Genomic DNA, 15,195 nt, shown 5'->3' with positions numbered 1-15,195 from the left:
CCTCGGCAGTGAGAGTGCAGGGTCCTAACCTCTGGACCACCAGGGAATTCCCTCCTGTTTGGATTCTTAAGTACATTTGATTTTGTAATTTAGTCCATATTTTTAGTTTATAACTAACATTTGTGAGATATCTTGACTTCAAGGATTCCTCTAGTTATGTCAGAATACAGTTGAGAGTTTTTTGGGTGAGAGAGTTTTGGGGATTTTTTTTGGCTGTGTTGGGTCTTCGTTCCTGTGCGTGGGCTTTCTCTAGTTTCAGCAAGCAGGTGCTACTCTTTGTTGTGGTGCGCGGCTTCTCATTGCAGTGGCTTCCTTTGTTGCCGAGCACGGGCTTTAGGCGTGCGGGCTTCGGTAGTTGCAGCATGCAGGCCCTGGAGCGTGTGGACTTCAGTAGTCGTGGCATGCGGGCTCCGTATTTGTGTCTGGTGGGCTCTAGAGCGCAGGCTCCATAGTTGTGGCGCACAGGCTTAGTTGCTCCATGGCATGTGGGATCTTCCCGGACCAGGGATCAAACCCGTGTCCCCTGCCTTGGCAGGTGGATTCTTAACCTCTGCGCCACCAGGGAAGTCCCTGGGTGAGAGAAATTTTAAATATGAATACCGGGAATTCCCTAGTGGTCCAGTGGTTAGGGCTCTGCACTTCCACTGCGGAGGACATGGGTTCGATCCCTGGTCAGGGAACTAAAACCCTGCATGCTGCACGGCGCAGCCAAAAAAAAAAAAATGTGAATATGTTTACACTAGGTGTACTCCATTTCTTCACAATACTATTTCCTGTGGCACTAAAAAGGCACGCAGGTTATTGTGTGGCTACCTATATTTTCCCCTAAGGATTAAGATGTTTATTGAATGAAGTCTTACAAACTTATGAGAAAAATATTAAGATTGTTAGTTAAAAGAAAATGCACTTAGTAAATAAACCTTACTGTAAATAAGTTTAACCTTATTAGTAATCAAATATAAAATTGAAAGGTGTCATTTTTGCCCATTAAATGAGCAAAAATCTAAAATCTCCTGAGAATCTGTCCCTGAAGAAGGTATCAAATGATAAAGGAAAGTTATATTGAGTCAGGTTCTTATTTTGTTTTTTGGCCACACCAAGCTGGGATCTTATTTCCGCGACGAGGGATCAAACACAGGCCCCAGCAATGGAAGCTCAAGAGTCCTAACGCCTCGACTGCCAAGGAATTCCCTGAATCAAGTTCTTTGTTATAAGATTATTAAAAAGAAGAGTAAAAGTGCTCAACAGTAATTTCTTCTCATAATTGAGATATTACGTGAAAATCACATAGCCCATCAGTGCTCACTCAGCTCCTTACCCTTTTCCGGTCACTTGATAAACTCAAGGAGCCATCAAAAATAATTACTTGGGGGAATTCCCTGGCAGTCCAGTAGTTAGGACTCCTCGCTTCCACTGCGAGGGGGCACAGGTTCAATCCCTGGTCGGGGAACTAAGATCCCGCATGCTGTGCGGCACAGCCAAAAAATGATAATAATAATTATTATTTGGGGGAAGGGGTATGCTAAGTGGATAAAAAAACGTAGAATTCTAAAATCATTATCTTAGTTGTCAGCTGAGAAAGATAAGTGGAAGGTGTACACAGTGAAGATAGTAGTATATAGCAAATTGAGTACCACTAAGTTATATTTCAGCAGGTATCATTTACATTATAATCCTGTAAAATGTTTTAGTAATTCTCACCTTCAGTGGCTTCTGCTTATTACACTTTGGGGGATGGGGTGGGAATTTTAAACTTTGACGTATAAAAAATTGCAAACAAATTTTTGAGTATACTTTTGTTCCTATCTCAGTACTTTTATGTAGAATTCTTCTATGCTGTTTGGTGAGGTAATTTAAATGTCTTCTCTTGCAGAGTGAAATGGTAAAGGAGCTAGATGGTCATGTACTGAAATGTGTGAAAGATCAAAATGGAAACCATGTTGTACAAAAATGTATTGAATGTGTTCAGCCACAGTCACTACAGTTCATCATTGATGCTTTCAAAGGACAAGTAAGATTGATTTGGGGCTTCTAATTAGTTAGAATTTGAGTGTTAATTGACATGTTTTTTTATAAATCAAAAGATAATACCCAGTACTTTCATACAAAAATAGGAGATAAATACTGAATGTGCATTAATTTCTGCCTCTTTCATAGAGTGAGTCAATAGATAGCTTCATTTTTTGCAGCTGAAAAATGTAGAAATATGAGTTTAATTTATATTACTCTAAGAAGTAAAGAAAGACAACTACTGTTAGAATTGTAAACCCAACCGTGTTTTCCAAATTTTCTGGGAGAGGGAGAGGAGGGAAGAAGACTTAGGACTGTATAATAAAAGGCAAAATAAATATCAGTTAGTAATTAATAACATAATAATTAATAGCTTCTAATTACAACATGCACTACCCCTACTGCACAATCCATTCCTTGTCATTATTACATGCCTTCCATCTTCTGATTAGGTTCCTTTTGATCAAAATATCCATTAGTGAACTTATGGTTGCCGGCAGTGGGGGAAGGGATAGTTAGGGAGCGTGGGATTGACATGTACACACTGCTGTATATCAAATGGATAACCAACGAGGACCTACTGTATAACGCAGGGAACTCTGCTTAATGTTATGTGGCAGCGTGGATAGGAGGGGAGTTTGGGGGAGAATGGATACATGTATATGTATGGCTGAATCGCTTTGCTGTGTACCTGAAAGTATTACAACATTGTTAATCGGCTATACTCCAATATAAAACAAAAAGTTTTTTAAAAATCAGTATAAAAACAAACAAAAAGGATGTCCATTAGCTCCTAAATTCAGTACCCTGCTTCCCAGCCTTTGTCACATGACAGTTGGCATATTATCAATAAATGTGAATTCCCCATTCTATTTTAAATTAATTCAGCATGTTATCAAAAACCTGTCCTTCCAAAAATGTCACAAAATGGAAATTTATTTCTTCTAATTGTTTTAAGGTGTTTGTACTTTCAACTCATCCTTACGGCTGCAGAGTAATCCAGCGCATCCTAGAGCACTGCACTGCAGAACAGACCTTACCTATCTTAGAAGAACTTCACCAACATACAGAGCAGTTGGTACAGGTATAAACTCCCTAATATTTTGAAATGTTTATATATTTTTGAAAATATTCTGATTTTTTAAAAAGGAAATATAATTTATTGTTAACACATTATAGAAAAACTCAGTGAGACAAAACCTGTGGTATTCTCCTGATTGTACTGTTGGATTTTTAGAAAATTGATGAATATCTTTTTAAAGAATTACCATTATTCTTAAGGAAAGTAATTTTTTAATATCTGCACTTAGGATCAGTATGGCAATTATGTTATTCAGCATGTACTGGAACATGGTCGACCTGAAGACAAGAGCAAAATTGTTTCTGAAATCAGAGGAAAGGTCTTAGCCCTGAGTCAACACAAATTTGCCAGGTATTGCGTTATTTTCTAATTCCAGGGGTCAAGTCTTTCAGCTCTCTGGCTTTTATTAGTAAGCACAGAAATGCATATAGAATATAGCGTTGGAATATAGTCTTTTTTAGTAGAGGCAAAAGGTACATAATAGAATGTTGCTTTTGTTCTTATAGAATTTACACGACAAATTGGTTTGCCCTCATATATTCCATTTTTGAAATCTGTATTTGGAAAATTATTTCTCCCCAAGATGTGTAAATAAATGCAAATCTAATTTATTTAGTGCATGTTCATGAAAGCCTTAGACCTTATTAATGATCTACTCCCCCCCCCTTGAATTACAGTTTTATTGATTATTTAATTATAATTTTGAGGCCTGTAATTAAACTTACAGATATCCAATATGGGTTCTTCTATGATATTAATTTCTGTTTTGAAAGTAACTGTAAGAGAATTACAAGAGAATCCTATTTTGACTCTTCTGTCTTCCAGTGTGTTGAGCAGGTACTTTCAAAAACCAAGGAAATTTTTCTATTAAATATAACAAAATAACTTTTTGTGTATGTCCTTTAAATTTTTAGCAATGTAGTAGAAAAGTGTGTTACTCATGCCTCCCGTGCTGAGAGAGCATTACTGATTGATGAAGTTTGCTGCCAGAATGATGGTCCTCACAGTGCCTTATACACCATGATGAAGGACCAGTATGCCAACTATGTAGTTCAGAAGATGATTGATATGGCTGAACCTGCTCAGAGAAAGATAATCATGCACAAGGTAATACAGTTTGTAGCACTTAAAATAGATGATTCAATTTGTGTGACTTCAGGCTACTCCTTTAACTTCCCTAGGCTTTAATTTCCTCAGAATTGTTACAACTGCAGAAAAAAAATTTTTTTTTTTTTACATCTTTATTGGGGTATAATTGCTTTACAATGGTGTGTTAGTTTCTGCTTTATAACAAACTGAATCAGTTATACATATACATATGATCCCATATCTCTTCCCTCTTGCGTCTCCCTCCCTCCCACCCTCCCTATCCCACCCCTCTAGGTGGTCACAAAGCACCGAGCTGATCTCCCTGTGCTATGCGGCTGCTTCTCACTAGCTATCTATTTTACGTTTGGTAGTGTATATATGTCCATGCCTCTCTCTCGCTTTGTCACAGCTCACCCTTCCCCCTCCCCATATCCTCAAGTCCAGAAAAACATTTAAAATCAGTGGGAAACCGTTGGCAGATGTAGGTATGGAATACCCCTTTATTAAATTCTTAAGGTAATCAACTCAGTAAAATCACATTCATTTCTCATCTATTTACCTACCGTTAGTTAGCATTGTTTTTCCCTTCACCGTCTTATTTAGGTATATTTGATTTGCCATAATACATTGGCTGAACATTGATTTTAAAATCTGATTAGATTTTCTCACTAACCTAGTAAATTTTCTTAAAGAGAAAATTTATATCGGTTTGATTTTTTTTTTAATCAGTTAAGCTGTTTTCTCTCTCTGTCCTGCTAGAATCAAATGATTCTTTAAGAAATCATTAATTTCCACAGGAAAACTTACTGTTAAAAAGAACACTGGTAGTATTTTTGCCCTCTTGATTTTCTGTTTTTAAAAATTTAGTATTTCTGCTTAAGAATATATAACTAACATTTTTTTCAGTCTTATTTTTAACAACTACATTATTTAATCAATATCATATTTAGGGCATTTTGATTATTTAATAACTTCTTAGCAGTGTTTATATAAACAACTTTGCATAATTAAGTGTTTTTGTAAGGTAAATCCCTAGATGTGGAATTGCTGGCACAGAGTATGTGAACATGTTACATTTTAGTAGATGTCTGCCAAGTAGCTCTCCAGAAATCTTGTACAAGTTTGCAGATCTATCTAGTATTTGAGAAGAGTGCCTGTTTTACTGTTATCTCATCAATACCAGTTATTATTTATAAAATCTTTGCCAGTCTGGATGGAAAGATAATGATATGATTCTTCTCATTTGCATTTTTAAAACAATTAAGGAGATACTGAACGTGTTAAATGTATTAGCTATCACACGTCTGATTGCTTGTTCATGTCTTTTGCTCCATTTTGTATTGAATTTTTGTCCAGTTGCTTAGAGTTATAGAATTTTGCCCTCGTAAACCTTAGAATATAATAGCTCATTAGTGATACTTCTCTGCTATGTTTGGAGCCCCTCTCCTGTTTGCATGTGTAGTAGTTTATAGGAATAGTGGTTTGTTTATTCACTGAACAATTTTGAGAGTAGAAGTTGGGAGAGATTGAGTGGAACAGAACTGCTTTTGCAAACAACTTTCTTTGGATTTGAATTTTAAAATTTCAATTATTCTTCCAAATCACCCAAATTTGGGGGCACTTTTTTAAGGAATCAGAAACTAAAATAACTTAGATTTCCTAAGCAGATCATTTATTTTTCAGATTCGACCTCACATTACTACTTTGCGCAAATACACATATGGGAAGCATATACTGGCCAAGTTGGAAAAATATTATTTGAAAAATAGCCCAGATCTAGGGCCTATTGGAGGACCACCAAATGGAATGCTGTAAAGGAAAAAGAGAAGATGATGTAACCATGTGAGAGGAACGTTTCTTTTGTGAATTATCAAAACACAACTCAACTATGAATCTTCAAATTTTTTTTAAAGTGAAACTATTTATTGACTTTATTCATCCATTTGTAAATTTTTAAGGTTCTTGTGTATATTTGGGGGTGGGGGGTGGTGAATTATAAATTATATTCAGCCCTGAGTGGAGACCTATCAGATTGGATTGCTGGCAAAGCACAGAATGCCTGTATATGATGTAACTGTATCAAAAAATGCTGTCACATATTTTGTAAATTTTTACCTTGTAAAGTCACAAAAATAGTTTTTAAAGGAAAAAGTACAGTATTCTTTTAATAAACTGGCTTGCAGTCTGGTAGGTCTACGGACCCCATAGCACAACAGGTTTATAGAAATGTATATAGAAATATAGTCCTTATGGGTTTTTTTTTTTGTCCTTTGTGTGAAGCCTTTTATAACAGATTAACAGTCAACTGCATAAATATTATTAATATTTTTAAAAGAAAGTTAAGTTGTATTTTGGTAATTCACAAACTATCATGCAAATAAAAACTCGGCAAGTAAGACAAGAATTAAATGATTTGAAATGAACTTACATTATTTACAGTAGATGTGGTTTTAATACAAATACTGCCCCAAAATGTCTCTGGCAATGTACAGAAGTATTGTATATACTTACATATGTAATTGTTGTAAGAGGTAGAAAAAACAAAATCATGGTGACACTTCCATCCAGTTAAGTACGCTAAACGAAAAGTTAAGTTCCATTTTAACTTTTCAGTTTGGTTTGCGATGAGAAAGAGTGGAGATTTGTATATTGTTTTGCTTATAGAATTACAAGGACATGTTGAAAAAGTGTTGAGATTTATTTTGCTTTTTCATAGTAGATTCAGAAAGTAGGAACAAGATAGAGGTGAAAAGGGGCCACTGAAAAGTGAATTTGATAGCTCAACATTTAAGCATGATTACATATTCAGATAGCTTTTTTTGCTTCCTATAAATATATGCATTGTGTGTGTGTAGTAATAGTTGTAAGTTTACACTTTGAAAGCAGATCTTGTTTCAATGTTTATTATAAAAAGCCTTGCTAATTTAGTAATGATGTTTTCTTTGGTTGTACAGGTGTACATTTGTAAACCTTAATGCTGTAAATGGAATTTGTTTTATCTCTTTGGGAAACATTTGCATTTTAGTGTACATTTATGTCCCTGCCCTCTGACCTGGCATATAGTGTTGTATAATGTAAATTTATTTCTCCAAATCAAGAATGATTTTTTAAAAATTTTTTATCTTTATATGGTTTCAGAAGTATGAACCAGCTTTCTTTTTATTATTGTGAAAAACATTTTGTTTTATAACATAGTTGTTGACTCTGTTAATATGGACATGCTAGGATTTGGATCACTTTCAAGAAGTCAGGGTATTGTGCATAATAGAAAGTATTGGACTGAGATATTTGGTTACCATGGAGGCCAATGCTTTTTCCATCTTATTAAATGTGATGTGACTTTTTTCTTTGTACAGAAGAGTACTGTATTTTTGAATAGCCTACTCCCAAGTAATAGCAAATCTGTATGATAACATTTTTTCTCTGGACATAAGACATAACAGTAACATGATGTACATTTACAAGCGGCCTTATGTACATTTCCCAACAATCTTTTTAAGGCAAAATTGTGACCATATGTGTATAATTAAAATCGTTTTTAATCCTTTGCCTATGAAAATATTTTGGAAAAAAAAACTTGCTTTGTATATTCAGTTTCTGAAAGATAAAGAAAGTGCTTTGTATTTTGTTGAAGTCAGTATTTTGTATAAAACTTTTATGTTGACCCACTTATGTTTAAAGCTAAAAACTAATGAACCATGCTGTCTCTTTCAATTGAACATGTAAGGGATTTTTTTATTAGAAGTCTGCAGAAGAAAAGCAATCTTCTGAGCACAATATTGAATATAAAGGTTTTTTCACATAGCTGTTCATATCATGAACCTAAGAATAACGGCATGAAGTTTGGGGTGCCAGGCATACTTTTTCATGTTTGATGTTGAGTTATTCTAGTTTTCTAATAACCCAACATTTCGTGTTGAGGCCATAAAATTTAACCACTTGTCAGTATCACGGTCCCTTCTCATAGTCACACTAGTTCATCAGCATGTCCCAGGCACAGTAACAGAGCTTTTTTCCCTCCATACAGAACTGCTCTCTGCCACTCTTCCCCACTTTGTTTTGCCAGCCTCAGAATGTCTTGGACCTGTGTTGAACTTTTGTTCCCAGTATCAGCTCATGGTTTCAGGATCAAAGTTGTCCTTGTTGCAGATTGGTGGTGACTTTCCTGGATTTGCACAGTTGAATTCCCGGTTTTCCTTTATCCTTATCTTCTGTTCACACAGGCAAATTATTTCTGCAAATTTAGAAAGTCCTAGAGAATGGCACATTGGGAAACTGAACAGTTGTCTTGGGTTCCTGATGTTCCCATGTATCCCAGTGTTGACAACCAATCTTCCCAGTATTTTAGGGTTTATTGTATTTTCTAGAAATTCTGCAGTCTGATATTTTTGGTGCCCACCTCTCTAATTCCACCTTTTAATAAATTGGCATGGAGTTTTGGTATAATCTGAAAATGACATTTCAGAATAAACTTAATTAGGCAGAACCACTTAGGCTTTGCTCTTGCGTGTCTTGATATGGATTGTTTCTGGACCAGTTTGTCTTAAGTCCTGGCTCTTATTGGTTCATATGAAATAATGTTATCTTCACTTCTTTGTATATTATGTATAAATTAGAAAATGAAAAATGTGTGAATAACATTGTATGAAATAAATCTGGTCTTGTGTTTTTCTCTAGATAAAATACCCCTCTGTACCTCAATTACAGTTCCATTGACCATTCAGATTTACTCTGATTGAAGGAAAACAAAAATATCTTTATCACATGGATGCTAGTCTAGGGCCACTGATGATTACACTGATGGTATTAATTCTGTCTTTTAATATTCATAATCTAATTACATAGCGTGATTACACACCTCATATGATGAAACTTTAAGCCTGTTTCCTTACTGATAAAATGATACTGATAAAATGATGGTTTTTGAGGATCAAATTAAATCACATATCTTTACCCACACGTGTTTGTTTCCTTTCCACATGCACTTCAGGAGACCAAGTACAGTTTGGGTTCAGGCACGGATTTAAAGTTAACCTCACTGTTTACAAACCTTGTGAACTTGGGTGTGTTAGCCTCAGAGCCTTCATCTTTACTATGAGATGGAACTATTTTTAAATCCATGGTTTTAAGAATTGAGAATATATATAAAAAGATACCTAGAACCTAATTCTCAACCGCTGCTAATACTGTTTCCATTTTCCTGTCCCTTCTATAGCTAATTTTTTTAAATCTATACAGATAATTCAGTGGAATCCAAAATGGTGATCTTATAAAACTAAATGGGAAAAGGAGTTTTCATCATACACATTGTTTATCCTCCATTTTAATTTTATCCTGGTTTCCTTCTATTACAAACTGAAAGTCCCTCTGGAGTTGTTTACTTGTGCCACTTGCAGTGATGAAATTAAGGATCCTAAAAAGGAAATAAATGTCATGTCCTCCCACCCTAGCTTATCAACTTCAAAAAAGTAGTTTCCTCAAGTGACCTGGGTAGTGTTCTATAATATTTGCCCTAATGACAGTGGTTTCTCAGAAGAGGGTGGGCAAGTAGGGGAGGAAGGCAGAGGAAGCCCTGAGGAGCAGCATTTCAGTGTCTGCCTTACCCATCTAACTTGAAAGGACTGGATTAACATATGTGATGGAATTTGGATGCTACAGACATTTAGTAAATTCATCTCTAGACAGAGGTGAGAAGGAATAGTGCCCACTTGGAAGAGGCTGCAGTGGGCCTCTGGAAGGCACTGCTGAGGGAAAAGGAGTGGGTCAGGCCTAGGTTGGGCCCTGAGGCGTGTGGTCTGTGTGGTAACCCTTTAGGCCTTTAAGTTATCTATCTGCACAGTAGGAATAATATCCTGACTTCCCACAGAACCTCAGATCTGAGAGTACTTTTGATGCTAAGAACCTTACAACTACAGGATGGATCCTGTGGGAAGCTCAAAATTAAGTTGAATATTTGTTGAACTTTATTACCTCCACATCCTGTAGATAATTTCTTGTTTATGTTCCAGTCATACAACTTTCTTTTCTAAATATTTACCAGGAACTTAAATGAAATAACTCTGTACTCTATTTGATAGTTTAAGAAAGAAATTGGCTACCTTAAGAGTCAAATTTTCCTGGGCATTAGCATGTAATGGTTCAGTTTGGATTCTGGAACTAGACTGCCCAGGTTCCTTTAGTTTTACATTGTTAGGCAAGCACTTTCATCTTTTAAGCTTTAATTTCCTCATGTGTAGGCAAGGGAAGAAATTGTGAGGATTAAATGAAAATATGTGTGACATGCAGGGGCAGTGAGTACTCAGTGCCTCCTGTTACAGTTAACTTTTGAAAAGGGGTTTTTTGTTTTTAATTTGCCTACATACAGCCTCAAAACATTTGGCTTGGAGCTCATGTTTCTGCAAATGAGCTCTCGATTCAAGCTGCAGGTAAATCACTAAGTAGGAAAACTACTGAAGATATGAGTAAGGAACTTTACAGCATTTTAATTCTTTTTCTTTGTACAGTTAGTCTTTTTTTCTTGGTACTAATATAGGTAACAGTAGCTTTGCCCTGATGTGTATGGCTGCCAGGATGGAGGCAACGCGAGGAAATCAAAGGCAATGTGGTGGGAAAATCTCTCACAAACACACACACCTAGGAAAGCATATTACAGGCTCAGAAGCCACTGAGGTTTTTGGTCTCTGCCATTCCTCACAGCCATCCCTTGCATCATTTTCACTGAGTAGTTTGGGAGCCCTTGGTTCTGGGATTATGCTTCAGTAAAAAGAGTGGTCTGCCAATATATTGATTTCTTTTTTTATTTTATTTATTTTACTTATTAATTTTTGGCTGTGTTGTGTCTTCGTTGCTGCATGCGGGCTTTCTCTAGTTGCAGCGAGCGGGGGCTACTCTTCATTGCCATGCGCAGGCCTCTCACTGCGGTGGCTTTTCTTGTTGCGCAGCACGGGCTCTAGGTGCGCGGGCTTCAGTAGCTGTGGCTTGAAGGCTCTAGAGCGCAGGCTCAGTAGTTGTGGCTCACGGGCTCTAGAGCGCAGGCTCAGTAGTTGTGGTGCACGGGCTTAGTTGCTCTGCGGCATGTGGGATCTTCCTGGACCAGGGCTCAAACCCGTGTCCCCTGCATTGGCAGGCAGATTCTCAACCACTGCGCCACCAGGGAAGCCCTATATTGATGTTTTGCTGAGTGTAAGATTAAAGAGTCGCCTTGGATATTTTATGGGTATCTGCTTGCTTTGAGAGGTGAGCTCTAGTGATAGCCAAGTGAGGAAAAGCGTTCTGTATGGGTCCATCCGACTGATGTGACTTGAAGCCACAGTAACACTCCTCAGTAATTTCTGCCAACTTGGCTTATTATAGCAAGGGAAGCATTTAATTGAGACAGATAATGCCTGTTGGCCTTCTAAATCAATCCCTCTGGCATCTGCCTGCACAACAATGTTAAGACAAGCTGAAGTCTCCTCAGAGTAGGTATTTAGAAATCAGAAACCCAGAGGGTCTCACCCAACTCCTGATACCACTCACAGAATTCAGCCTGAGTCTGCCCGATAACTCCTCATGGACATGGCCGTCTGACTTCCTAGGCAAGACAAGGGCTGCTTGAGAAGATTGTGATTTTTCCCACCTCAGCAGACATTTTAGGAGCAGTGCTGGTGCCCGTGCAGTTGAGTAGGAGATTCCCTTCAAGTTCAGGACCAGGTCTTTATTGTGTATCCAGAACCTAGGTCACGGCCAGACAGGGCTTATGGAAAGAATGGTAAACAGTGGAGAAGAATACACCACCATGGATCTATTCCATGATCAAGTAAGACCATGCTGAGAAAACATGTCCCATTTATTGTTTGGAAAGAGAGTAAGCCTGAGAAAAAATTAGTTTCTATCTCAGTAGCTTTAAATCTAGACGGAAATCAAGATTTCAAAGATAAATACTGGTGAAAAGCACAGCACTGGATGCAGTGCCTTGGGCTGGTAAGGGGAAGGAGAGGTGAATAGACTTACACTAGGATGAGTAGGAGGGCCTGGGAGGTTGGGGTTGAGGCTGTGGCATCAGCTACCATGTTTTCTTACAGTTGTATTTGATGAGCACCTCAAAGAATGAGGTCCTTGAAGCAATGCTGTGGTTAACAATAGGAAATCGTCATAAATTCTTGAGCAGGGAGTGACAAGTGCAGTGCTGGAAAGGATCCACCTACATGATGGGCAAAGCATCAGAAGTAGGGAGAAACTGGAGGGAGGGTGAAGTTAGCTCTGTGAGTTACAGAGCTAAAGAATTCCCATTACAACTGCCAACTCCCATCTCTCGCCTCAGTCTCACCCAGGCCTTTCATGAGAAGGAGCCTTGAAAAGTCAAGGGGTCTCAACATCTGGTGGAACCATCTTACACCAAAGGTTGGGAGGAAAGCATGTGGGTCACCCAGAGGAGAGGAGGGATGTTTGGGAGCCCTCCCTGCCCCTACTTCTTTGAAGCTCAGTTCTGAAATCATACAGGGCACATTCATTGAATGGCATGCAGTAGGATTCACTGAATAGAATTTTAAAAGGAGGCTGAAAGTATATCTTAGAAATATATCTATTACTAGAAATATATCTTAGGAATCTTTGAAATACTGTTCATTTTTAATAACTCCTAGGTAAAAGACCTAACCTAATCTGGAATAAACTATTTGGGCTAACTTCAAAATTAATTACAGTGAGAGTGCTATGCAAAACCTGGGGGACTCAGCCAAAGCCTATTCAGAGAAAATGCTTAGCAAAAAAATCTGAAGATAATTTAATAATTTAGTAAAATAAAATAATTACCAAAAAAATAAGTGGAAGGAATTAATAATAAACCCCACATAAAAGAACAGAGTCAATTAAAAACAAGAATGAATTAGACATGCTTTTGGCAAATTTGAGATATTGAAAAAGATGGAAGATGCAAAAAGTAATCAGATATAAAATTATTTTTTTAATTATAGGAGACCATTTATATTAAAAGTCTACCTGTAAATTAAATATCAAATGAAATGGATAATTCTCTAGGGCAATATAAAGTTCAAGAATTGATTCAAGAGAAAGACAAATATTATATGATACCACTTATATGTAGAATCTAAAAAATAATGCAAATGAATTGAGATACAAAACAGACATAGGAAACAAACTTATGGTTACCAAAGGGGAAAGGGAGCAGGGGAGGGATAAATTAGGAATATGGGATTAACAGATACAAAGTACTATGCATAAAATAGATAAGCAATAAGGATTTACTGTATAGCACAGGAAACAGTATCTTGTAATAACCTATAATGGGAAAGAATCTGAAATATATATGTATGTATATGTGTATATGTGTGTGTATATATATACATATATATATATCTGAATCACTTTGCTAACTAACACAATATTGTAAATCAACTATACTTCAATAAAAAAAAGAATTGATTCAAGAAGAGTAGAAAACTTGAACAGACCAATAATCATAAAAGAAATTAAGGTAGTCGAACAAAGTTGAAGGAAGGTCTCATGTCCTGATTTCAAAACTTTTTATAAAGCTACAGCAATCAAAAAACAGTGTTTGGATGTTAACTAGAATTATTGTGGCGATCATTTTGCAATACATACAAATACCATATCATTATGTTGTACACCTGAAACTAATATGTCAATTATATCTTAAAAAATCAAAACAAGACAAAACAAACAGAAACAGTGTGGGACTAGCATAAAGACAAACATATAAACCAACAGAATAGAAGAGAGAGTGCAGAAATAAACCCTCACGTATATGGTCAAATTATCTTCAACACGAGTGCCAAGAACGTTCAATAGAGGAAAGAACAGTCTTTTCAACAAATGGTTCTGGGAAAACATGATATCCTCATGCTAAATAATGAAGTTGGACCTTACCTTACAGCATGTACAAAAATTAACTCAACATGGATTAAAGACCTAAATGCAAGACCTAAAACTATAAAACTTCTAGAAGAAAACATGGGAAAAGCTTCATGACATTGGATTTGGCAATGATTCCTGGCATGTAATGCCATAAGTACATGCAACAAAAGCAAAAGTAGTTAAATGGGACTGTATCAAACTTTAAAATGCCTGCATCAAAGGGAACAATCAGCAGAGTGAAAAAGCAACCTACAGGATGGGAGAAAATATTTGCAAGCCTTGTATCTGATAAGGGATTAATATCCAAGATACATGAGACTTCCCTGGCGGTCCAGTGGTTAAGACTTTGCCTTCCAATGCAGGGGCTGCGGGTTCCATCCCTGGTCGGGGAGCTAAGATCCCACCTGCCTCTTGGCCAAAAAAAATCAAAGCATAAAACAAACAATGTTGTAACAAATTCAATAAAGACTTTAAAAATGGTGCACATCAAAAAAAATCTTAAAAAATATATATATATATAAAGAACTACAACTCAAGAAGAAAAAACACAACCCTATTAAAAAATGGGTAAAGGACATGAAGAAACATTTCTCCAAAGATGATATACACATGGCCAACAAGCATATGAAAAAATACTCAACATCACTAACCATTAGGTAACTGCAAATCAAAACCACAATGAGATATTACCCCTTGCCCATTAGAATGACTATTATCAAACAGAAAATAGCAAGTGTTAGTGAGGATGTACAAAAACTGGAGCCCTGTGCACTGCTGGTGGGACTGTAAAATGGTGCAGCTGCTATGGAAAATAGTATGGCGGTTCCTCAAAAAATTAAAAATAGAATTACCATATGATCCAGCAATCCCACTTCTGGGTATATATCCAAAAGAAAGTAGGATCTCAAAGAGATATTTGCACACCCATGTTTATAGCAGCATTATTCACAATAGCCAAAAGGCAGAAACAATCCAAGTGTCCATTGATGGATGAATGGATAAAAAAATGTGGTATATACATACAATGCAATATTATTCAGCCTTAATAAAGAAGGAAATTTTGACACAAGCTACAACATGAATAAACCTTGAGGACATTATGCTAAGTGAAATAGCTAGTCACAAAAAGACATGCTGTA

General features: G+C 36.6%; 1 protein-coding gene across 15 annotated transcripts in view; it reads left to right on the top strand.

Moving 5' to 3' along the window:
* PUM2 (pumilio RNA binding family member 2) overlaps positions 1-8,863 on the top strand; it is a 91,806-nt gene extending 82,943 nt beyond the window's left edge. For all 15 annotated transcript variants that reach the window (XM_082672206.1, XM_082672204.1, XM_082672213.1 and 12 more), the window contains 5 exons: positions 1,874-2,011; positions 2,969-3,094; positions 3,321-3,442; positions 4,006-4,198; positions 5,864-8,863. In XM_082672206.1, the coding sequence (XP_082528332.1) occupies positions 1,874-2,011; positions 2,969-3,094; positions 3,321-3,442; positions 4,006-4,198; positions 5,864-5,995 (711 nt within the window). In that variant the 3' untranslated portion in view covers positions 5,996-8,863. The remainder of the gene's footprint in view (positions 1-1,873; positions 2,012-2,968; positions 3,095-3,320; positions 3,443-4,005; positions 4,199-5,863) is intronic.
* Positions 8,864-15,195: the final 6,332 nt, after the last annotated feature.

This window comes from Grampus griseus (assembly GCF_964374135.1).
Source record: "Grampus griseus genome assembly, chromosome: 15".
NCBI classification, from domain to species: domain Eukaryota; kingdom Metazoa; phylum Chordata; class Mammalia; order Artiodactyla; family Delphinidae; genus Grampus; species Grampus griseus.
Note: the sequence above shows the minus strand (reverse complement) of the source record. Positions and strands in the feature narration are given on the sequence as shown.